At 33.0% G+C, this 25,093-nt stretch overlaps 1 protein-coding gene across 1 annotated transcript; it reads left to right on the top strand.

Moving 5' to 3' along the window:
• The first annotated feature begins 758 nt into the window (after nucleotides 1-758).
• LOC130450736 (high affinity cationic amino acid transporter 1-like) lies at nucleotides 759-24,924 on the top strand. Its single transcript, XM_056789338.1, has 12 exons — nucleotides 759-1,063; nucleotides 7,478-7,706; nucleotides 8,319-8,447; nucleotides 9,135-9,290; nucleotides 12,505-12,609; nucleotides 12,674-12,960; nucleotides 14,693-14,930; nucleotides 15,300-15,402; nucleotides 15,497-15,654; nucleotides 18,437-18,597; nucleotides 20,146-20,254; nucleotides 22,093-24,924. The coding sequence occupies exons 2-12, from the start codon at nucleotides 7,478-7,480 to the stop codon at nucleotides 22,173-22,175; spliced, it is 1,758 nt and encodes a 585-aa protein (XP_056645316.1). The 5' UTR covers nucleotides 759-1,063; the 3' UTR covers nucleotides 22,176-24,924.
• The last annotated feature ends 169 nt before the right edge of the window (nucleotides 24,925-25,093 follow it).

The following is a 25,093-nucleotide window of genomic DNA, read 5'->3' as shown; positions in this document are numbered from 1 at the left end:
CAAAGATGCCTCGTCCACCTCTCTAACCTTATTTCGATGGTCGTCCAATTTTTGGCCATCCCGAACACTCGCCATGAATCAAGTTGATACGGTCGCTTTTAAATTCAGCTGTCCCAAAAATTTTACGCTTGTGATGGTGCAGAGTCTACACAGACAGTATATAACTCCTCTTTTATTTGTGTATTGCCTTTCAAAAACAAATATTTAATAACAACTCGATACTAAATTTTTTCAATTCTCAAAAAAATCTTCACAAGGACTCAATTACACGGTTCTGAAGTAGAAACTAAAGGTCCAAAATGGTTGAAATTGCAGTGGCATCTTCAGGTTAAGGTTGGAAACTTTACAGAATACCTTCATATATCGGAAAGAAATTAAAAATTAGACTATAGGAAGAGAACATATGCTTCCAAAAAATAGAACAAATTCATCGACTTGTTATTCTGGTCTTACAAAAAATAATCTTGGTATTGCTACATATTTGTATCATACCAATTGAAAATAAGCACACTGTATAAATACATGATTTCTTCAGCTTGGTTGGAAGCAGATAGAAGACTAGACCAAAGAAGGCTAAAACATCAGTCTAACAAACGCAGAAGTACCAAAATGAAAATATTGATTATTAAATACATTTACTTTGATTGCGTTATTGTTGTTGATAATAATTGGGATATTATCTTTAATTATATCCATATCAACAAAAACAGTGGTGTAGTAAGGAATAAATAACATACAATTGCCCTGTTTATCAATCTACGTATTATATCAATCAAGTATGTTGTAACAAGATATTATTATGAGTTTGTTTTATATTTTTGAATTAAAAATTTATAGTTTCAATGGCATTCAAACGGATAGCCATGCATTTGCATACTGTCAATACTCTCCATTTTTGCAGTGTACAGCACTGACCAATAAATATAACATAATCAAAACTTGTTCCGTAGAACGGTATATCAGCGGGCATTACACAGAACGTGAGGTTGGTTGGTGCTCGGTACTTGTTAGTTTATTATTGAGAGAATGGTGATTTGTTAAGCAAATTATAACATTAAGCAAGGTACGTCATCTTAGTTTGCAATTCATTTATTATAATTATATTATTGTTCTATATTTTAATAAACATTTATTCTATTTGTTAATTTGAGTCAGTAAGAAAAAAAATATTCAAACTAGAAAAACATACTATCGAATATGATAATCTCGTTTATAATAAAATTAATTAACTAAACACGAAAATATGTATTTAAGTGATTAATAATTATTGACACAAATTTTGTGATCTCAATATTTATTTTACATATGGTACTCTGCGTTAATGTTTGTTATTGGCTTTTTTGGACTGAATCTGGTTCACCATTATTATATACTAAATTTGCAATAACTCAAAAACTAGCTCTTCGATTGAATCAACAAAAAGACATAACGATCGGGAATAAAATAATCTAAATTATGTTTCTAAAAAAGTTTTACCAGTTTTATAGTTTAGGAGATATTTAGAAAGTTTTACTACTTTTTCAGAAAAATTTTGATATATTTTTTCTAAAACCATTCATTAAAAATCGAAAAAATACAAAAAGTTTTCCTAAAAGATAGCACAGCGTTTTACAGTAATTGTAAAATATATAAGTTCATATTTGTGTACGAGGATGGTCCCAGAACGACCTAGAGATGACGGTAGTTGCTTTGCAAGTACCACTGTATTAAAAAGTGCACAATCTATACATCATATGTTTCAAGTTTGAAAACGCCACGTAATTTAGTATTTGTTTGGCAGACATCAATAGTAAACGTTTTCAGTGAATCAAATGAGTTGGCAACTCCAAAAATGTTGAAAAAAAGTGGTACTTGATGAACGTCGACTGAAATTGCGCGAGGTATCAGACATAGCAGGCATTTTAAAAAGTGCGGTACAACTAAAAATTTGAACCTCAGATAGCTGTACGCAAGATGGAAGTCGCGTTTTCTCACAATGGGACAAAAACAACGTTTCCTGGAGTATTTGGCATTGTTTCACAGAAATAAAGCCGAATTTTTGGCGGCCCGTTAGATGAAACGTGGGTCCATCATTCACACCCGAAACAAAATAACAATCAAAATAGTGGACTGAAAAAGGAGAACCGGTTCGTAAGAATGCAAAGACCGATCTATCTACTGGCAAGTTCATGGTGTCGATTTTTTTGAATGCGAATGAGATAGCTCACACATCCGTTATTGTAATTGCCTAAAGTAATGAATTAAACTTTGATTTGCTACCTCATGCACCCTATTCGCCAGATTTACCTACCTTGGATTATTATCTGCTAGAAGACTTGCAAAACATGGCTCGATGGTCAAAGATTTTTCAACAATGAAGTGGTGATGTAGACAGTTAATGGCTATTTTGAGGAGCTTGACGATTCTTATTATAAAAAGAGTATCGAATTTATTATACAGCTAAAAGGAGATTACGTTGAAAAATAAATATATTTTTCCAAATTTTTTGTGTTTTCTTTGTTGGAGCAGGTACTTCTGAGACCATCCTCGTATAGAGATAATTGAATTGCGTTTTTATCAAACACTCTTTAATAACTAATAGATATAAATTGGTTTCGACTCCAATTTACCACTCAAAGAGAGTTGTATTATTTAATTGAAGATTATTTAATACGGAATTTGGTTTTATTTGGAATAGTCTTAATATATAAATATTTTCGGAGGTATGAATGAAAAATGTCTCGCTGAAAATTTAGTTAAATGAGATTAAGTAAAGCAGAAGGGCTGAATTATTTCCTATAGTCGACTATTAGACTAATAAACAAATTGTCAGGTTACAGTGATATCGCAGAAAAGCTGAGTGGTTAAGTGGGGTTTGGGATTGGGATTATACTTTAAAGCCTTAAACCTTTTGAAACGAAATAGCCAATTGACAAAAAGTTCCAGTTTTTAAAGAACGATTAAACATTTTATATTATTTCCCTTTTTCTATTTGATTCAAAACAAACGGTTACAAATAAGATTAAATAGTTTTTCATATAAAAATAAATCAATGGAGCATTGGCTTCGCATGTCTTGAAAATTTAATTAAATCTGGATAACGACTTTTAAGTTTCCAATCACGACTCTAGATTTGTATTTGTTAGTTGAATTCTGGTTTTACTTTTTATAATATTCATGCAGGAGAAGGTCCAAAGATCCTTAGCACGCTATATATCAATTTATTCACCTTACTGTAGCATTCCAAACGCCGAATACGAGGGCCTCAATAAATTTCTGAACTTTCAACTTGCTCTTGAGGCCATTTCACAATTCTTTGGTTTTCAGACTTAGCAATGTCATTTGTAGAAATCCGACATAAATTTTAAATGGCTTGATCTTGACGAGAGAGTAGAATTTAACGACCGCGCCTTCCAAGAATGACTGACTGAAAATAGGATTTTGATAATATTTTATTAATTTTTTCGTATGTAGCTAAAGAGCTGGAATTTAGCACCAAAAGAGCCGGAAGTTGTCGCTCCTGTGATAGGGAAATCGTCAAAGTTTACGAAAAGTAGATGCTAGTAGCTTAAAAAGTGGATGGAGTCTAATAGTCTAGGGTATAAGAAGGATGTTTTTCACTGCTAAAAGTGTAGCTCTTACATATTTGAGTAGACTATTCCCAAGATAAGCTCAGCAGAAATGGATAGAAGCACTAGATAGAAGATACGACTGATAACTGGACTTCTAGCTGAACATGGTCTTATAAGACGTAATTTGTCACACGTGCGAGATTCAAGCACTTAAATTTTGCCTAGTGACAGGAAAAGGTTCAAGCTAAAGTACCTAATTAACTTTGGAAAAACATCGGTCATTGGTAATTTTAAGTGGACCACGACGGGCGTATCAGAAGACGCAATGGTCTCTGTGTCCATAACCATCCTTACCAACTTTAAGTAACGAAACAAAAAACTGCTTAAATCATGCTGCTTCTTTTTGGTTTATACTTAAAAGGTTCGGTCCTAGCCGAGTCTCTAGGCTTAGCGCGGGCGGTTCTTGTCGGACTCACATATGACCCGCTCCCTACTTCTACCATGACAGAAAGGTTGCAAGAACGAAAACAATCATAATTGTAAGAAAAATATTATTTTTCTTAATATTTTTTCATATCCGGTGTTGAATACAGGACCAAGACTATGCACCCATCTTTATCTAGGTATATTGAGTTTTTTTTAAGTGTGATGCTTCAATATTGAGAGCTATTATTATCCATTATTAGATTCAGTAAACTTATTCATAGGGAATCTGATGACCCTAAACTTTAACTCAATGATAGTGATAACAATTTAACTAATAATAATGATTGTACATCATCGAGGAGCCGAGAACTAGGACTGCGCCCACGGCCTCTAGCGGCAGGGGCCCTGGTACTGTGAATGATAATTAGATTTCGACAAAATTTTCGTGTGGAATCTGACAACAAAATCAGACAAGTAAAAAATTAATAATTAACTGTTGAGATTTTTTGATAATCATTGAATTTCATATTTTTATTAAAATATGTAGGACAGAATTTCTCAAAATAAGAAATAAAGATCGACATATGATATGTTGAAGATCAGTAGCAAAAAATAGAAACTTTCTCATTAGAAAGAGTGAAATTGTATACAATGCGTTATCTACCCTGTTTATATTTCATTTCGTCAAATTATTATTAAAAAATTAGTTGATTTCGGGCAACTATAAAAAATTTATTAAATATTTTTGTAACAAAATAAGCGTTTAATATGAATAGCCCGGTACTTTTTATAAATAATCCAAGAAGCATTAATGAATATTGCAAATAATCTCGTTACTTCAGCATTTTTCATTTCATTATCTTTATTTTCATATATTTTGAATATCTATAATAGACAAAACTGATATCTGTTAGGCATTTGATACGATATTCTAAGTGGTATTTGGCTTTGGTTCATATTTAATGCACTTCAAATCAAAGTCTAAAAGGTCAAAGGAAATTGAAAATATTCAATATATGATCACTATGATGAATAAACAATGAAAATACATCTTCCCAAAAGTATTAAGGAAACGACAGATTTGCAATATGAATGAACGCCAGTCGGGTAATATATATGATAGAAAATTCTCAGGAATACATGGGTTCTCATTCAACTATAAATGTCCAGATGAACCTTAACCTTTCGAATAAAAAACAACCCAGATTAAATAATGTAATTACTTTGCTTTGTAATCTCGTTGTGACATAACGTCATCCATGCTTGCCTTATCTTGGTCCCCCCTCTTTTCTAGAACTATACCCGCAAAAACTAAAACATAACTACTACAACCTTCCAAAAATGAATCCAGTCATCCAATCCGTCCCTATTTACGAAATCATGAAGATCTCTTCGCGCAGATGTTGAGGATTTTAATACAACTTCTCCACCGGTTTCCTAGCCGGGTAACCGATATCACAAGGCATCAATACTGTATCCTTCGAACTAGCAGTACCTAATTTATGATAAAGTACCACTAGATCAATTGAATTATTTTAACCCTTCTGAGGAACGAAGAAGCTCAGCTCTCCACTCCATCATGTATCAACTTTCAACGATCAGAAGTTAGTGAAAGGGTGATTATTCTACAAATGAGTACCAAAAATGTTTCGAACAATAAAAGTACCAGTGGAACAAATGTATTTGTTGTATTGAAGAATTTTTTGGAGAAGATAAAGTTGTTTTAGGAAAAATTTGAATTAAATCTTTTTTCAAAAATAATATTGGTTATTTTCGATCCTCCCTCGTATTCTATCGAATTGAAACAACTAATTTTAACGTGTTTAACAGTATATCGTATTATAGTACCCATCAAAATTTATATTTATAAATTTCTTGTTCAATTTTTTGTAACAATTGCTTTAAAAAATTACTCTTTTTATAAATTTAACGAGTTCATTGAAATTTACTTTATAAATAATACCAGGTACAAAATTCTTGGAAGTGAGACAGAAACAATTTCCAATTAAGCCAATTTATTTAAAAAATTTAAACTAAAGCCGCTTACACACGGATGAATGATGAATTTGTATTTGAATGGGGGGAAACTACACACCTGTAGCCAACCAATCGGCAACGTGTTGGCAACCTGTTTAAAGAAACTCGACTTATTGATTCGCTGGCAACTTGAATCACCCTCTCCACAAAGGTTTCAATGGACGAAGGTTTTTTGTTTTCAAACTGATCACGACAACACGAGTTTCTTGGAACTATATTTGTTATTTTTTTATATAAAAAAGCGATCGTCGGTGTTGCAGGTTTTTTGCGGTTTCCCTGCAACATGGTGAACCGGTTCTCCAAATGGCCGACGATGGGGAATAATACAGCCGCAGCTTCACCGTAATAAAACCCCTCAAAAATACAAGCTTCACTTCATTTTCATTCGGCCAAAATATCCCATTAGGAATAGTTAGGCAAACATAACCTAACGAAATCATCACAACCCCAGCCCTGCAGAGGAGCTATTCCTATATCAGGGCCTACTCAAACAAACCACATTCCTTACAAACATGCTCCTTATCCTACCAAACTTAGACCAACGAATCTCTCTCTCTCTCTCTCTCTCTCTCTCTCTCTCTCTCTCTCTCTCTCTCTCTCTCTCTCTCTCTCTCTCTCTCTCTTATGTAAAAATGCAAGCACAAGGGATTAAACTTTTTTATACTCGAATAATTCGAATGGTGCCTGCCTGTGGATATTGATATTCAACTTGGTTGTAGTGTTCGGTAAAGATGTGCCTTGGTGGCTGATTCCACAGGCTTGTACTCCTCCAAAGGAAGGAGTCTCCATAAATTGCACTTCGCACTTCTCCAAAAGAATAAATTGACATTCTGGGTCACGGCAGGTGAAATTGGTGTTGATGAGCCACGTCTGTCTATCAAGTAGGTCTTGCAAATACTGCTCTTGGTGGGATTATGTTGAACAGATGCGAAGAGCATCTACCGTGGTGGTATCGGTAAAGCAGGTCAGGTCTTCTTTGCTCTAAGCTTTCCAAGTTTCTGGTCAACTCTATAAGTCGAATTGCTCTCTTCTGTATTGAGTGAGATGAACAAATAGTTTGTACATTTGCGGAAGAAGTTTGGACTGGATTGTTTGGTCCGACGTAAGGTAATTTTTATCTACAGTTAATATTGAAAAGGGGATGTAGATTAGCTCCTGTAACTTTGTTCAAATGAACTGTATGCTGTGTGTGCAGAGACATGTCACTAATCTGTTGGCAACTAATTAATGACTTCAGTTTCTCCGTGTGTATTTAACCTAAATCAACCAGTTTTTATCTTGTTCAGAGACCTAAGTTTATCTTAACTATCAAAATTTGTGAGTATTGGTGTAATGATAGCTTGAACAATTCATTGTGAAGAACCTATTAACGGTTCCAGAAATTCTTGCTTATGTGCATCTATGATCCTAATTTTGGTATTTCCTTATCTAAACTAATTATTACCTATCGTCTCTTTTTTTAGATGGTTTCAAAGTTGTTGACAGCAATAACTCGAAAGAAAAAACTAGACGCGGAAGAACCAAAAACAAATCTAGCAAGAGTGCTTTATTTACTTGATCTTGTATTGTTAGGAGCTGGATCTACGTTGGGTTTAGGAGTCTACATTCTTGCAGGATCAGTAGCGAAACTTTATGCAGGTCCTGCAGTATCCATTTCATTTTTAATAGCAGCTATTATATCATTATTTGGAGGTTAGTGATTTTATAAATATCGATTAATTCATTTAAACTTTCAGGAATTTATTTTGAATAAACCTTGTGGGAGACAAAAAATTATCGCCTTGAATAGATTTACTTTTATCACGAACGAGGCATGAAATTGTTTAGTTCAATAGTTTTACGCCGATAAGGGAATTTCTCTTATTGTACATAATAAAAATGGTATTTGTTTATAAAATTGTTTGAATAGATATCGAAATCGGTGATAACAGAAATTTAATATTTTGACAAAGAACTCTTTTATAAATTAATTAAACCCATCTAAATGTAACAGACAAATTTGTTCTTGGCGTTCATATCATTTTTATAAATCTATACTTTCCGCCAACAAAAACAAATTTACCAGCTCTAAATTCTCTATAAAGAGTATTTCAAAATATCCATCCCTTCCGAATATGAATAAGTAGACTGAAATTATTTCTTAAGAATAAAAATTTTGTGTTTTATCCTCTTTTGAATGAACTTAATTCAAGATAAATCAAAGTAATGAAGCTTCAGAGAAATCTGAAAGATCTCAATTCAGCTTAACGGATATTTCAACACCCTCAATCGATCTATAAACGGTTGAATTACAAATATTTTCAGGTTTATGCTATGCTGAGTTTGCTGCAAGAGTTCCTCGGACAGGTTATGCATATGCCTATTGTTACGCCGGAGTTGGTGAATTGGTAGCATTTATTGTAGGATGGAATCTACTCTTAGGAGCAGTATTAGGTAAAATCTCTGAATATATTACCTGTAATGAATATACGTATATAACAGTAGTTTTTTCTAACCCGATAGAACTTTAAATTATAAAATATTCCAAAAATTGGTTTTATTCCAAAAATGAAAACATAAAACTGACATTTGTAAGAGATTTTAAGTCTAGTTGACAGGTCCATTTTTCAAAATCAATTTATCGCCAAATTGTAATAACAATAAGTTTATTTACTTTGTCCAGCAATGTTATGACCCTTTTAACCCTTTCAAATAATAATTGCGATCTTCCTCTTTGAAACGTATGCGGTTACGTTCACTTCTGATGGAAATTTCTCCTGCAAGTGAAACTTTAAGGTTAGAAAACAGGAAAAACTAGCTGGGGTCCGATCTGGTGAATGCGGTGGGTGGTCAACCAATTCGAAATGCAATTCGTGAATAATACCCCTGGTAATGACCATGTAAGTAGGTACGTTGTCCTGAGGACGAAGACTATTTGAATTACTCTCTTATAAATGCAAAATACAACGCATTACGAATAACGCAGACAATTACAAAAGTTTTCATTTTCTGATAAACTGTGTGGTACTATAATTATAGTGAACCTTTCATCACCGTTAATGAGGTACAAACAAATTCGTGTGTAATAGGTACTTACAACTCTTATTATTTCAGATTTAAATATCATATATATTTTTTTAGGTGCTTCTAGTGTGGCAAGTGGAATGAGCAGTTATTTAGATACTTTGGTAGATAGAAAAATATCAACAACTTTAAGATATTGGTTTCCAATGGATCTTCCATATTTGGTCTCTTCACCCGATTTTTTGGCGCTTGGAATAATCATGTTACTCACAGGTAGGTGAATATTATTGTCATTATTATTAGTAGAATAAGTAATAAATCAAAAACTTCATGATCAATTATAATTTATGACGTAAAATTTCGGGATTGTAGTTTAAGTTAACTACACAACTACTCAAAAAATCATTACTAGTAATGTTTCCAAAAAATCTTTAGAATTAGTTTTTTATATTAATGCCTTCAAACTTAATTCGCTAACGATTGCGCAGTCACCACAAACTCATAAGTTCCTTCCACTTACCTTCGACGTGTAGTTTATACTGTGGCGATTTTTACACTATTTTCCTGATTTCAAATATATATCTTCTTTCTTCTTTTAATGCTTATCCATTAATGGATTTTCGCGACCACATTTTTCATGGCTTCTCTATCTCTAGCGGTATGGATCAATGTCTGAATATCTTATATACCCGTCCACTGCCTCACGTTCCGCAACCATGACATCATCTTCCGTCCCAATCCTCTCTTACCTTCAATCTTGCCCTCGACCATCAGATGAAGGAATTGATATTTATGGCCTCGCATTGTATGGCCAAGATATGCAATCTTTCGTTTCTTCACGATGTTAAAGAGTTCACGGTCTTTATTGATACGCCTGAGAATATCCTCATTCCTCACTTTGGCAGTCCATGGTATCTTCAGGATTCTACGATATACCCACATTTCGAATGCCTCTAATTTGTTGATGTGTTTTACCTTAAGGGTCCAACCCTCCATCCCGTAAAGAAGCACTGACCAAACGTAGCACCGCACAAGTCTCAGTCTAAGATCAAGATCAAAGTCGGTACATGTAAATACATTTTTGAATTTTATGAATGTACTTCGAGCTTGTTCAATTCGGCATTTTATTTCACCGTCCGACGACCATTCTTCATAGAGCCATGTTCCTAGATATTTAAATTTTTCTACCCGTTCTATAGGTTTTCCATTATATGTTACTCTAGATTTTCTAAACGTATTCGCTTCCCTAGTGATAATCATGAATTTAGTTTTTTTGATGTTGATGTTTAATCCCATGTTTTGGCTATGTCCGCCTACTATATTAATTAGTTGTTGTAGGTCATCTATATTATCTGTAATCAGTACTGTGTCATCGGCGTAACGTATGTTGTTGACCCAGACTCCATTGACTTTGATCCCAATGTTTTTATCTTCAAGTAACTCTCCAAAGGTGGCTTCAGAGTATATATTAAACAGGAGCGGCGACAATATACAACCTTGACGTACTCCTCTTCGAATTCGAATTTGCTCAGTTAGACCATGATTTACTGACTTGCGCTTTTTGGTGCCAGTATAGATTTTCGATACAACGAATGTCCTTTTCGTCCAAATCCAATTTTTTAAGGAGCTGCATAAGTTTGTGATGTTGAACTTTATCGAAAGCTTTTTCGTAGTCTATGAAGCATAGAGAAACATTTTTTCTTTGGTCATAGCAGTTCTGTACAAGGACCTGTGTTGCGACTATTGCCTCTCTTGTACCTAACCCCTGTCTAAATCCAAATTGCGAGTCGCTTATATTATTATCACATTTTCTATATAATCTCTGATGTATTATCTAACACCCAAAATATCGCCATATGTATTCACTTGTCACTGACCATCTAATAGTACAAAACATACTAGGCTCTCTAATCTTGTTTCCATCGTACAATAACTGGAAACGAAACTGCAGATCTCTACGCTCTAACAATCCTCCAGAAGTCCTAGTCCAACTGGGTCTCAAACTAGGCGTAATCTACGGAGCCTCAGTACTACACTCCGAGGACGATACCAGAAGTACCTGCCCTGACCTAGAAATGGCGGAAGTTGCTTGAAAAATACCACTGTATTAAAATTCGTAAACATGGAAAAAATTGGTCAATACAATACTTTTATTTGAAAGGCATTAACCCAACCAATGTAAAAACTGAACGAAATTCGCTTCATGGTAACACCGCTCCTTAGTTATCAATAGAAAAATATTGGGTAGATTAAAGTAGGCATTAAAAAGTGCGGCATAACTAAAAATTTGGACATGAGGAAGCTGTGCGCAAAATGGATGTCGCGTTTTCTCACAACGGAACAATCAAAACAATGAGCTGAAAAGCGAGAACCGGCTCCAAAGAAGGCAAAGACCATTCCATCTGCAGGCAAGGTCATGGCGTCGGTTTTTTGGTATGAGCATGGGATAATTTTAATTGACTATTCCGAAAAAGGAAAAACTATCAACGTATGGCAACATTTGAGCGAAAAAACGCACCAGCTCACTCATCCGTTATTGCAATGGCCAAAATAATGAATTTTAGTTTAAATTACTATCTCCGCACCCTATTCGTCAGATTTGGCCCCCTCGGACTATTTTCTGTTACCAGACTTGAAAAAATGGCTCGATGGTCGAAGATTTCCCAACAATGAAGAAGAATGTCGTCAGTTAATGGCTATTTTAAGGAGCTTTACGATTCTTATTATAAAAAGGTATCATCTTTCGTACACTTCTTACCTTTAACGGAATTCTTTGAATAGGAGCTGTGACAATATTTTTAGCATACCAAACTTACTCACGATTATTTGATGTCTCAAGAGAGTCGTCTTGTTTGACAAAAGTGTGTGTTCGTCGAGCACATCCTCACCATCACCAATTACAGATAATAATTTTACCACAAAAATCTTATAACCAATCCAGTCTCGCGGGGCGCCTCCCATATATTCGCGACACAAGTCTTGGCGAGCGAAGCCGGCAGGAGTGCTTGCCATTCACACTCTCGATTTATTCTTTAATCAATCCTCTATATCCCACGCTTGATTCACTTTGACTCTCGTCCGAAAAGCGGACTAGCGGAGCGGCAGAGAGGAAAAGCGAGAAGACATTAACGGACTGTCTACACTCTCGCACTCGCCTTCCCTCGTGGAGAATCACTAATGAGCTTAACTTTAAGCCTTAGAGTTAAGTTGGATTCCCTTAAAGTTTAAGGCTACCAACCTTTATCACAAAATATAATTTATTTATTACGACAGTTTTGTAATAGTCTTCTATGTGATTTATTACGTAATTTTCATATTTTCTGTGCCAATACCTAGCGGTGTAGAGGTGCGTTGGCGATTTTCAAATTTTAATATTAATTGAACGAGCACATTTCATTAAGCAAATAAAAATAAATAAATATACAAAAGTATCAGTGAACAAATTATACACACAAGGTCACGTATTCATAAATGATTACTTTTTCAGTACTTTTATCCGTTGGAATGAAAGAATCGTCAATATTCAATAATGTTTGTACCGCTTTAAACTTGTTCACCATCTTGACAGTCATAGTGGCATGCACAATCAAAGGTAAGCAAACTATATTATTATATGATTTGAAAATAGTTTCAAAGAATGATTATTTTAACTTCAGCGGATATCAAAAATTGGAAAATTGCAGTCGACCAAATAGCACCAAAGTATAAAGAAAAAGCAGGTAGTGGTGGTTTCTTTCCTTATGGTATAAGTGGTGTAATAGCTGGAACTCCGAATTGTTTCTATGGTTTCACTGGCTTCGACGCTTCTGCGGGATGCAGCGAGGAAGCTAAAAATCCAAAAAGGGATATACCACTCGCTATTCTGATCACTTTATTTTTAGTATTTGTGGTTTACTTCACCATCTCAACAGTTCTAACATTGGCCTGGCCATATTATCTACAGGTTAGGTAAATATATTTATTATAAAAAAAAAGTTTTGTTTCAAAAAATTAAATTCATATCCGACTTTCCGCAGTTAATGTAATTTCTACGAGGGATGTAACCTTCAGACATAGACATTACTATGCCATGATTCTGATAACATCTCCTTTCATTACATAAATCTAAGAGATTGATTAGTGTCAATACTCATACTCAATACTCATGAAAAGCAGTTAGGAAAACCGAAGAAAAGCTACATAAATATTACATAGCAAGTGCTAGATTCCATGGAAAGATTTATAAGTGATTTTCTCTAGGTTTTTCCGTTTTAACTTCTGTCGTATTTAGAATACAATTCACAATTATTAAAATGACGTTTTCCGTAAGAAATTTAATTGATTTGATTTTTTTAGCAGTCGATTTCGAAATATTGTACAGATTTTAATCAACTTTGAATAATATAAATTAGACGTAAAATACAATTTCAAATATATTGAAAGTATCCTGCGAGGATCGCCTTTCAAGTTTTTACAATCGAACAATAAGTGGCGTGTCATCACTGTGTTTGTTAACATTGACGTTTGTTATTGCGAAACTAGAGGCCATTGAGAAATTGACTAAAATGTTAATAGAAGACGAAAGTTTGTGCAAAAATGGAAATCACCCGTGAAGGCTTACGTTAGATGATTTTTCATGATTTCAAAAAAGGATTCATTCAACAACAATGCATATAATCGCTTTGTGTGCAACTTTTGGTAATGAAGCACTATCAGAAAAGACTGTTTACAATCGGTTTGCAGTGATGAATGTCAAGAAGATCGGCTATAATCAATTGTCATTCCGAGAAACATCGATGCTGGACCAAACTGGATTAAAGAACATTAGCATATGACTTACAGACAGTCTCTTGGGATATTGCAATACAACGATTTCACATAACCATTTAGGTATGGGAAAGATGTATTCCCAATACCAGTTCTCATAAACAACTGGATATTTGTTTGAGAAAAACATCGAATTAATGTCTCATTGCTCGTATTCATTCGATTTATCGTCTAATCAGTTTTTCTTGTTCCCCACTGTCACACATTAACTGATAGTAATATGCGGTATTATTTTACATTATTGTTACATATAAGAATATTTTGATTTTTCAAAGAGCGTCAGTTTCCCAAAACTGCTGAGTTTCTCAGAAGCATACAAAAAATTATTAAAAATTTCCAGAAAAACACAAAACTAACAACCAACATATTCTACATTCAAAATAGCTTCTATGGTTGCCACATTAAAGTGAGCTTTACGATATGAACCAGTACGATTCTGTCTAGTTTTGTTAACCGAAATATCCTTGCAGGTTTCTTCGCAGATTCTTCAATATGTTGTTACAGCAAGGTGTGTTAACTCTATTATTTAAATACAAATATATTACCGTCCCTCCGCAGTTAAATTCTATTACGGGAGAAAAAAAATAACGTATTCGCCAAAATATAAAATGTCTATTAAACAGAGACGCCTACACATTTATAATATACATAACAAATTGTTGTAATATTATATTTGTGTTCAATGCCGTCACTGTTTGTGAGTACTGTTCTAAGAATAATTTAATAAAGGTTATCAATCGAACTTTAAAATCGCATTCATGAAAACTTTAAATATGATAGTAATATTATATCTATGTTAGAAGGTACAATAGAACGAGAATTTATAGATCACAACTTTTAAATCATTTGTGTTAATTATGTACCTTTAGAGTGAAGAAGCACCCTTTACTTATGTCTTTGATCAATTTGGTTGGGTAGAAGTGAAATGGATTGTAACCGCAGGAGCAGTTTTTGCGTTGTCTTCCAGTGTTTTTGGTTCTATGTATTTTGTTCCAAGAATATTCTACGCTATGGCTGAAGATGGATTGATTTTTAAATTCTTAGCCAAAGTTCATCCCACTACCAAAACTCCTCTGGTATCCACGGTTTTATCAGGGAGTATCGCAGGTAAGTTATAAAACGCAGTTTATTATTTTAGCGTCATTGCCAAGAGAAGCCTTACGAGTTTCAAACGAGAATTATCGATTTTTAATATAAATGAAAGACAAAGACGTCAAATCAAGGTTATAGTGAAACATTGTTGCCAATATAAAACATCATGCGTTTCATAACAGATCGCTCTTTTTTAAATTTATGAATGAATCTATTTTAGTTGGATTTCTTTCATATTTGAAACCTCCTTTTTGTATACTTCTTCATTAATGTGCACCTAAACTATGCTTTAGCCAAATGACTAGATAAAATTCTTCTATTTTATCGAATCAGGTGATTATTGATGCTATATACTATACATATATACATTTTTTCATAAAACAGGTATACTTGCTGCATTCTTAAAACTAGAAGCATTAATGGATCTTATGACGATTGGAGCATTTTTTTCTTATATTGTAGTAGCTGCCTCCGTCATAGTCTTAAGGTATGTACTTTATGGGTTTTAAACGCCATATAACATTTACGATATGTATATTATTAAATATATTGAAGTTAAATACATTTTTTAAATATTTCAGATATGAAAATAAGCAAACTGTAATAGAAGTGGCATCAGGGCAAGATTTTTACATACACAGTAAGCAGCATTATCTGGAAAGCCTATTTAATATTAGTAAAAGTAAAGTTCCTACAAAAACCACATCGATTGTTGTAAATATAAGTGCGATGTTCTTTAGTAAGTAATTATTTTATATTATGGATATTTTAGGGTAATATGGCTAATCATCATACGGCCTTTTAAATTAAATTTATGCAGTGTTTATACTCAATACACTGTTAACACCAGGTAAACTTACCTTTAGTCTCTGAAGACGATAACTTGGTTATCGAAACGCGCGTCAGACGGTGTATAGTGGTGGTATATTGTATACGCTGTTTAGCTACCTCTACACCAGCATAATTACAATGTCTGAGCTGTGTTTCGATAACCAATTTATCGTCATCAGGGATTGACAGTTTACCTTCAGTCTCTGAAGACGATAATTTGGTTATCGAAACGCGCGTCAGACGGTGTAATTGTGAGTGTTGGTGTAGTGGTGGTGTAAATAGTATATTCAGAATGAAAATCACCAACGTTTCCAGAAATTTCAACTTAGTGTTTATATAATAAGAACATAACTTTTGGAACCATCAATTAGGAAAAGTCACTTTCCATTCACAATGTTACGGATCATTACCCATTACCATTATCTTATTTATTAAAAAAAGTCAAAGACTTATTGGTCTTCAACTGATTTTGCAATTCTTCTTCTTTGCGATCCTGTACTTGCACTCCAATTCGGTTCTAACCTAACCTAAACTTCGTACTCATTGAGATTTTATGTATCTTGTTTTTGATGGGTATCTATAACCATTCATTTCGTAGTTAGTTCTTCTTCTTTTCCTGCAAATTTTTGTACGATGTTTTTTGAATTAATGAAAGTTATGAGAAAAGACTGCTGGTGAAAAATCGATTCTTAGCATCTAATATTGATATTCTAGTTTACAAAAAATGATTTCACAACAACACAAATCATATATATTGAACCGGTATTTCTAGTGGCACCTTTTTTTAAAGGTTAGACAGTTGCCCATTTTATTTCCTGCAAATATATTAATAGTAAAAAATTGAAAATTTAATCAAAATATACATTTGGCAACTTCGCTTTTAATCGCAGAAATAACAAATTTCTCTAACCTTATGGATAAAATTTTATGTGCCAAATAAGCGTGTGCATGGACTTTTGTGCTTTTTAAATAAATTTTGCATTTTATTACCATACAAGGAAGAAGTAAACACGTCTTAGCAGCTTCCACAACCTCTAATTTAATCGATGGTTCTGCCAATCTCGACATTTTCATCAGTAATAGCGCTGTCAATAAAAAATCACGATACTTTACTATTTAATCTTCCAAACTCCAAGTTTCGATAACTTTGTCCTTAATTTTCTTCAACTACTTTAATTGGATAAAAATACATTATACTTATTTTTATATGTATTGGTATGAATTGAAAGATAAGAAATAAAATTTAATTTTTAAACACGACATTGTTTAAATGACGGCCATCAAGTTGACTGCACTTCTCAAACCGTTTGCGTTCATTTACAAAAACTTTTTAAAGAAGTGGTCCAGGAATACTCCTGATCTTTTTTTCAATATTGTTTCTTAAATCTGTAAAATTTCGTGATTTTATTCTCGTAGACCACGCTCTTAAGATAACCCCACAAATAAAAATCCGATGGGGTTAAGTCGGGGTTCCGAGGTGGGCATTAAATATCACCTCTTCGTGATATCACATTTTCTGGGAATAACTCGTGCAATGCAGCTAAAGAGTTGTTAGTGGTACGCGATGTGGCCCCATTCTGTTGGAACCATGTCAGCCAGTTATAAAGCTCACATTGTTGCAGTTGAGGCCCGAAAAAATTGCGTGTCATGTCGACATAGCGTGCAGAAGTTACAATCACTGAATGTCCTCTGTTATGTTCATAAATGTAGGTCCCAATAATGCATTTCCAGACATAGCGACCCACACGGTGACTTTTAGGCAATGCAACGTTTTTCTAAGGTCTGTGGATTCTTTTATCGCCAAAAACAACAATTTTGGTGATTTACGTATCCATAAAAATGTGCCTCATAGCTGAAGAAAATGTTGTTAACATTGTTAAATTTCTCTGACATTACATTCACAAAATTCAAACTTATAACGTAATCATTTTCATGTAGAGCTTCGACAATCTGAATTTTATAGACATTTAGGTGTAAATCAGATCGCATTATGCGGTGAATTGTTACTCTTGATAATCCCAGTTGAGACTCAGGCTGTCGGCTTATAGAATCTGCTACTGAATGAATGTTTAGCTGTCCTTGGACGGCCGTGATGAATTTCGCCAATACCGATTCCAGTAGTATTGAATGTCTGGAAACAAGCTGAAATTGTTGGATTGCTTGGAGTTTTCGTAATGTTGCGCAGTCGATAATGTAACCGATACAACCGTCGAACTCGAATAAGTGATCGATTATTTTCGAAATACGCGTGCACGCAAAACTAGCGTTGCTCTTCCGTATACGACATGATGGCAAATAAAAATTTAAGGAACGCTTCTCACTTACTTTTGAAATAAATGCATCGTTTTGGGACACCTTGTATATATTGAAGGAGTTTATTGGAACATTGGTATCTACAAAATTCACAGAAACAAACAATCATTGTGAAAATTATGTCATACAGACAGAAATATAACGTGAAAAATGTACAGTTTCATAAGGTCGTAAAGAGAGTAGATTTAGTATATATAAAGTCAATGTGAAAACTTTAAAAAGCAAGTAAAAAGTTTTATATTTATAAATAGTAAATGGACGCTTTTGGCCGGCAATTACGTCAATAGTATTAAAAATGTCTCTTTACATTGACTTTACAAAGACTATACTTATGTGAGTATTTTCTGTGATTTTTTTTTAATAAAATATTTTTTTAGCTATTATAAGTGCGGTATTCTGCATAATAATAATCAATGATTCGTTCTTCTCTTCTAAAAACATGCAGTACATAACTTGTTCAGCGGCTCTATTACTAATGATTATAATAATGTTGGTAATATATAGGCAACCAGAATCCGAAGCAAAGATATCGTTCAAGGTAAGCTTTGTTTGTTTTTATTATATTTCAAAGAGTTACTTTTATTTCAAACTTGTAACAAATGAAAATAAAAGATATCCTATGATTAGCAACTAGACCTGAAACCAAAATTATCAATGACATTATGAATCAAATATTTAATCGTCTTAATACTAATTATTTTCGAAAGAATACAAAAAAATAAAGAACTATAAATAGTAGTGTAAAATGAAAAACTTTGAACATACGAGTATCACGAGAGGAAAAGTAATTAATACAACAAATATTTTTCAAAAATGTGAAAACATTATTAGGTACTAAAGTTTAATACTTGAGCAATGTTTAAGAATCTAATTTTACATGTGATGAATCCCACAATTCTGGGAGTAATAATTTTACCTTTAGACTATTTAACACAAAAAGATATAACTTTTTACAATGACAATCGTAGAAATTGGTGGTTGCCAAATGGAGCGGGCGCGTACGCTGCACATATATTAAGAATGACGCCGGATTGTCATTGGTCAAAAAAAAATTGTCAAAAACGAAAAGGAAATAGTCATGACAATACCTCTCGTCGTACTTCGTTAATGTATGGATTTTCCGGTACTTATTCATATTTTGTCATCTGTCATTAGTGTAGCTTTGACTGAAGTTAAAAATTACTTTATCTATTATTATTAAGAAATGTCTTTATTTTCTGTTCTAATTCCTAGTTACATTTCATCTAATAGATTAACATATAAATACGTTGGCCAATATGCTGGCAATCCATAGATATCATGTGTATGTCTGGATGCAATGTTGTGGTTCCTTGCAACGGGACATTATCCAAAAGTTTGATGTAGATACAATAACTCTGTCCCTGGAATGTAGCTGTGACACCCAGAATATTTCGGCTGAAATATCCCTGAAAAGACGCTGAAAAGTACGGTGTCAGAAATCGATCGTGTTTTCAGTTTTCGAGAAGGTAACATGGCTGACGTTGATTATAATTCGTATTTGTTTGTGAGAGTTGCAATTTACGATGGTTTGTACCCTAGGTATTTTAGGGTACTGCTTGGCAGGATATTTTGTCCGTTAATATCTAGCTGCGATTGCAATGAGCTGCTTTTCCTAGCTATACGTCTAAATAACAAATACTCTGTTTTTGAGGCGTTTATAGATAATTTATTGTTCTGAAAATATGGTGAAATTTTGTTGCTTAAATGTGTTTGGATGATTTTGAGTGCGTGATCGGGATGTTTCTCCGATGCTACAAAACAAGTGTCGTCAGCGTACAAGGCTGTTAGGATTTGTTGGGAAGTGGGTAGGTTTTTGACATTTGTGTGCATTTTTTCAAAAACTCTTAAGGGGTGTTTATATTTGAAATTTTGATTCAAATAATGGTCACCAGTACAAATTTTGTAATAAAACAACTATTAGAAGTCCGTTATAGTAATAACAATAATAATAAATGTATTTCTGCATCATCCACATGAAACTAATACATTTTTCAAGGGTTATAATTGTAACATTCAAATTTAAAACTATTGTACTATTATAAATATATTTTTATCATTTTTTTAGGTTCCATTAGTACCCTTAATACCATGCCTTAGCATATTATTTAACTTATATTTGATGATGCAGTTAAGTTTGTTTACGTGGATGGGATTTCTGGGCTGGATTGGAATAGGTAAGTGTTTTAGAAAATAATTTTAAAAAATGGTGTGGTTAACGACAGATAATAAAACTTTGCATTTGTAATTGTTACGAATTTTAATTTATGAACTCTTTCGCTCGCTCCGGCCCTGTCACAGAGCGCAGATTTAACGGCGTCGGCGTGTTAGAGTGGAAAGGAATAAGACTTGAATAATTCCAAGTGGTATACAAGGAAATGATTTATTATATTATGTATAACTATTATTTGTAATTATTTGTCGGTTTCATAACACATTTAATTTAAAGTTACGATTAAATTAAATCGGGCGTTTCATAATTGCCATTTGAACTTTAAGATAAAGTCGGAAATGTTTCACTTTAGCAGATTAAAGTCTCCTTTAGCGTCAAACGTCAAATGCAAACTTAGGTTATGTTTTTTTTTTAATTCTAATTGGACCCTGGCGTCTTTATAATAAATTTGCAAAAATAAAAGTTTTATGGCTCAATTGATAGATATCATGCTACATTACGTTTGAGTTCAAACGAATAATTTTTGAAAGATAAAATTTGACGTTTTGATTTTTTTTTAAGTCTTTATCAAAATATTTTGATAACCAAAAATTACTAAAAAAACTAATTTTAAAACAGAAGAGACCTAAAATCGAAAACATTTAGATGCATTATGTAATATTTATCAGGGGCTATATAAGTCTCGTGTTGAATTTAATGCGATAAAATCTTCCTCTGAACGAAATATTAAACGCCATATGTTCTATAAAGCGAATCTCAAACTAACGTTTGGTTGTGACTTTAAGTATCGATATCTCGAAAACCAAACGAGATATCAAATAATTGTATTCCTCATTTTCTTTTTATTTTGACCTAATTGACATATATGTAATACTTCTATATGGACAGTGGAAGCTGTTGCGACTAAGGAAGACATATTGGCAACGATTTCTCTATCCTCTCAGGTTTCAGCTCGGTTCTGCGCATTCTCAAGCATGCGCAGAATAGATAAAGTGTCTCGAACGAGAGAGAAAATGAATATTGTCGGCACAGTAACTTAGGGATGTTTTTTCACGTACCAACTGTCCATATAGGAGTAACAAATATATGCTAATTAAGCAAAATTAATTTTCAGATCGCGACAGGAAGTGACAGAATCATTGCAAAAATTTTCTTTTGTAGAAGTTTCACATATTTTTCATTAAATTCCTATCAATCCAAAAGGAGTATATTTATCTCATCCAATCTTTAGTTTTTTGAAAATATTGAGTCCGTACAGGTTTACTTTCTTGAGATCAATATCTTACGGTGGACAGATAATATCGAAAATGTTTTCTTTATGATTTTCCATCATAATTTCACAAAATTCCGTCCGATTTATTTCGTTGTCGTAAAATATTTTCTTTGTTGTTTGTACTAATTTGTTACATAGGTATTAACAAGTTCTAACAAGTTACGGAGGGCAGAGGTAAGGAAAACCATCTCGGTGTATCGAAAAGTGTCTGTTGAAAGGAAGCAAATTAAGGGGGCGTTATAGTAGCAAGTGGAAGAATTTTGAAAAGAGCGCCGCAAACTATTAAAGTAGAAAATTAAATTAAATTCTTTTTTGAAAGTCATAATTATTTCAAAGAAACTATTAATATACAATACAATTTTTCAACTAATCCCCTGTACAAGACGGTTCTCCTTCCTCTCTATATAACAAGTCAAAAAATGGAGCGGGAAACCAATTAAACAGTTTACATCCCATATTCCATAATTTTTTTTCTCATTACCGTATATAAACGTAGTTTATGTAATAGAATGTTAAGAATATTACACAATCCCAAATAAAATGGGTTACTCTTGTCATATTTGTTTTAGGTTGCGTCGTCTACTTCTTTTATGGAATTAAACACAGCGTATTAAATAAAGAAGAAGGAAGTAGAGAAGAAGTCAAAATTTAATTAACGAATGATTTGTATTTACATTATATGCGTTATTCTAGTCAAAAGTAATAGTCATCGAAAAATGATAAAAGGATTGAAATTAGATCAACGTTTACTAGTCGGAGTTAACTGTACACGAGACAGTTTTCTTTTTTTACCAAACATATTGTTTCACAATAAATATATAGTTTTTAGCTAATACGTTTAACTTAAATTATCTGACTGAAAGCAATAACAATAAGTCGTCACACACTCTTCTATAATAGATGTTTACTAACACATATCCGTTTATACAGAAATCGGTATAATACAACAAATATGCATTTTAAGAGAGAAAAATGCAGCTTCAAAATGAATTTATTAAAAGAAATTACAAAAGGGATTCGAAAAAGGATTACTGTAAATGTTCAAATTGATACCCATTTACGGCAACGTTTCTCAACGGCGAGGCATGCTAAGAGGTTCAAATTCTTCTTTAATTGCAGTTCGGAAGTCGGTAAGGGCGGGTGGTCCCTTCGCAAAATCGCGGTCCTTGAGAAGGCACTACAGAGAGAAAAACAGGGTGTCAGGTCACATGACCGTGCAAGCCACTCAACGAATCCTCGTCTGTTTATCCATTATCCAAAATGAACATCCCGCACACATAACGCGTAGTGCGACGAAGCTCCATCCTGCATGAAATGATGGATGTTGACGAGTGTTGGATCGCTGTCCAATTATCCACGTAAATCTTCGAGCATTTCCAGATAACTTTGGCCCTACACGTGACCCCCAAAAAAGTACAAATCCACGAGACCTTCAGCATGGATACCTGCCGATTTTTTTTCGAGAACGTTACCTGACTTATGCCGACCTCTGTAGTATAGTATTATAGTATGCCAACTTCACCTTTTATCTTCAGCAAACTGTAACTATAAGGGTAAATAAACAATAAAAAAGAAAATTCGATTTACAATGTATTAATATAAATTTTAAGCTCGGTTTTTCGTCAAAAAAAACTGAAGTAAATGGTGTTCAAAAATCACTAAAGATATATGTGCGGTCTATTGTTGTTCTGATAAAAATCTATTGACCGTAAACCGCTAAACATTCTAGTTATTTTTTCCATATATTTATAAATGAGGTGCGAACCTTGAAATATATATTTTGTTGTAAAATTTTTAAGTGGATCAGGTGAAGTAAATAATAAACTCGTGAAAACTGAATACTTTAATTAAAACTGGTAACTCCAACGTTTACAAGAAAAGTAAATAACCGACTGACTCTAGTAAAAATACGATACACTTTTTAGACCTCTTTAAACAAGGACAAAGCGTCATTCTTGTCGTTAGCAAAACATACACATAAACGAAAAACTAAACAGTACATATAAAAACGGTCAACAAACGTATCGATTACAAAAAACTCGTATTTCAGCCTAAATGCTGACACGGCTAGTCAGTGATGCTTTTAAACACGTCAATATATTTAAGATAGAAATAATGCATAGTTTATTGATGAAAATGATGTTTAAAAATTTGAATTATATCGTAGTAGTAAAAGTAAAATGTTTACAAACAACCCTTGTAATATGAAAATTATCTAAATTCATATTAATTGCAATAAATAGCATTATCATGTAGAAGAAGTTAAATAAAAAAAACTAGAACCAGGTTGGCATCGTTGCATATATTACAGCTCGTTTGACAACGTTGTAAATAAATTCTGTATTTGCTGACATAAAATAGTAAAAACAATTTCTGAATCATTTGATGATAATAATTTACATAAAAAATTTAAAACGTGCATATTTGAAAGTTATTCATTTAAAATTCAATTTGAAGGTAATCCAAAGGTAACGTTATTATTTGGACCACTTTGAATTGCTGACCACATATTTCTTCTGATTTGTATACTTGTTGGATTTGCATTTATTTTCACAAGAATCTATCCCAAGCTATTAACCATTATTACACAGTTAGTCTTTTGATAAAGTTGAAAACTAAAATAAATTAAAAAAAAATAAACAAATAAAGATGGACACGTGCAATTACATTAGGAAAAGAACATCGTGGAATTAATCCTATGCTGAATATCTGGGGGAAAGAGAGGCAATAATCAAATGAACAACATGATAGTGATTCCTACAAATATATCAATATGATATTGCATTAATCTTATAAACACTTTTTGATATGGAGTACTGTCCGACCCTTTACTGTGGGGCAAACAAGGTTGTTGTCTATTGTTGAAATGTTTGAAAATTTAGTTCCATTTAAGCAAGAACAGACATAGATTGGAAGGATTGGCTCTTATGACTGTTCACAAGAATATTACAGTGTCAAGAAGATCATGAGTGGGAAGAACACTCATCGAATTTATCGTTTAATTCAAAATTAATATCACTCAAAAATACTGTTATTTTTTATTTTATGTTTTTGTTAATATAATTAATAATGATTTCAGAACTTTTCATTTTATTCAAAGAAATGTGATATAATATTTTATTAATTTTAATATTCCTTAATATATGAAAATGTGGTGCACTCTTAGGGAAGATACTATTAATCTTTCCATCCCACCAGTGGGACCTCTCAAGGCACTTTTAGTAAACCGCAGAAGGGTCAGTTAACTCTTCCTAGAAAAAGTTGATCTATTTATTCTCAATCAACTTGAACTACAATGCAATCCGTCCGTGGCAGTTGGAACAAATTCGAACAAAATGATGATTTCATTATGATATTTTTGTATTCTATTAATATTAATTTAATAAAGAACTGTTTTTAGTTGTTTCCGTTTATTTCTTTACCTACCAATCCATATCGTTTGAAGGTCATTAGATAGTAACATCAATTTCTAAACATTCTTTTCTTTTAAATTTATGAAATTCGCCTTTCAACTTGTTAGAAAATATATTGATGATTCTGTAATATTTAACAAAATAATTCTGGTCATCG

This window comes from Diorhabda sublineata, chromosome 1, assembly GCF_026230105.1.
Source record: "Diorhabda sublineata isolate icDioSubl1.1 chromosome 1, icDioSubl1.1, whole genome shotgun sequence".
In the NCBI taxonomy this organism is placed as follows: Eukaryota; Metazoa; Arthropoda; class Insecta; order Coleoptera; family Chrysomelidae; genus Diorhabda; species Diorhabda sublineata.
This window is presented reverse-complemented; position numbering and strand designations above follow the sequence as displayed.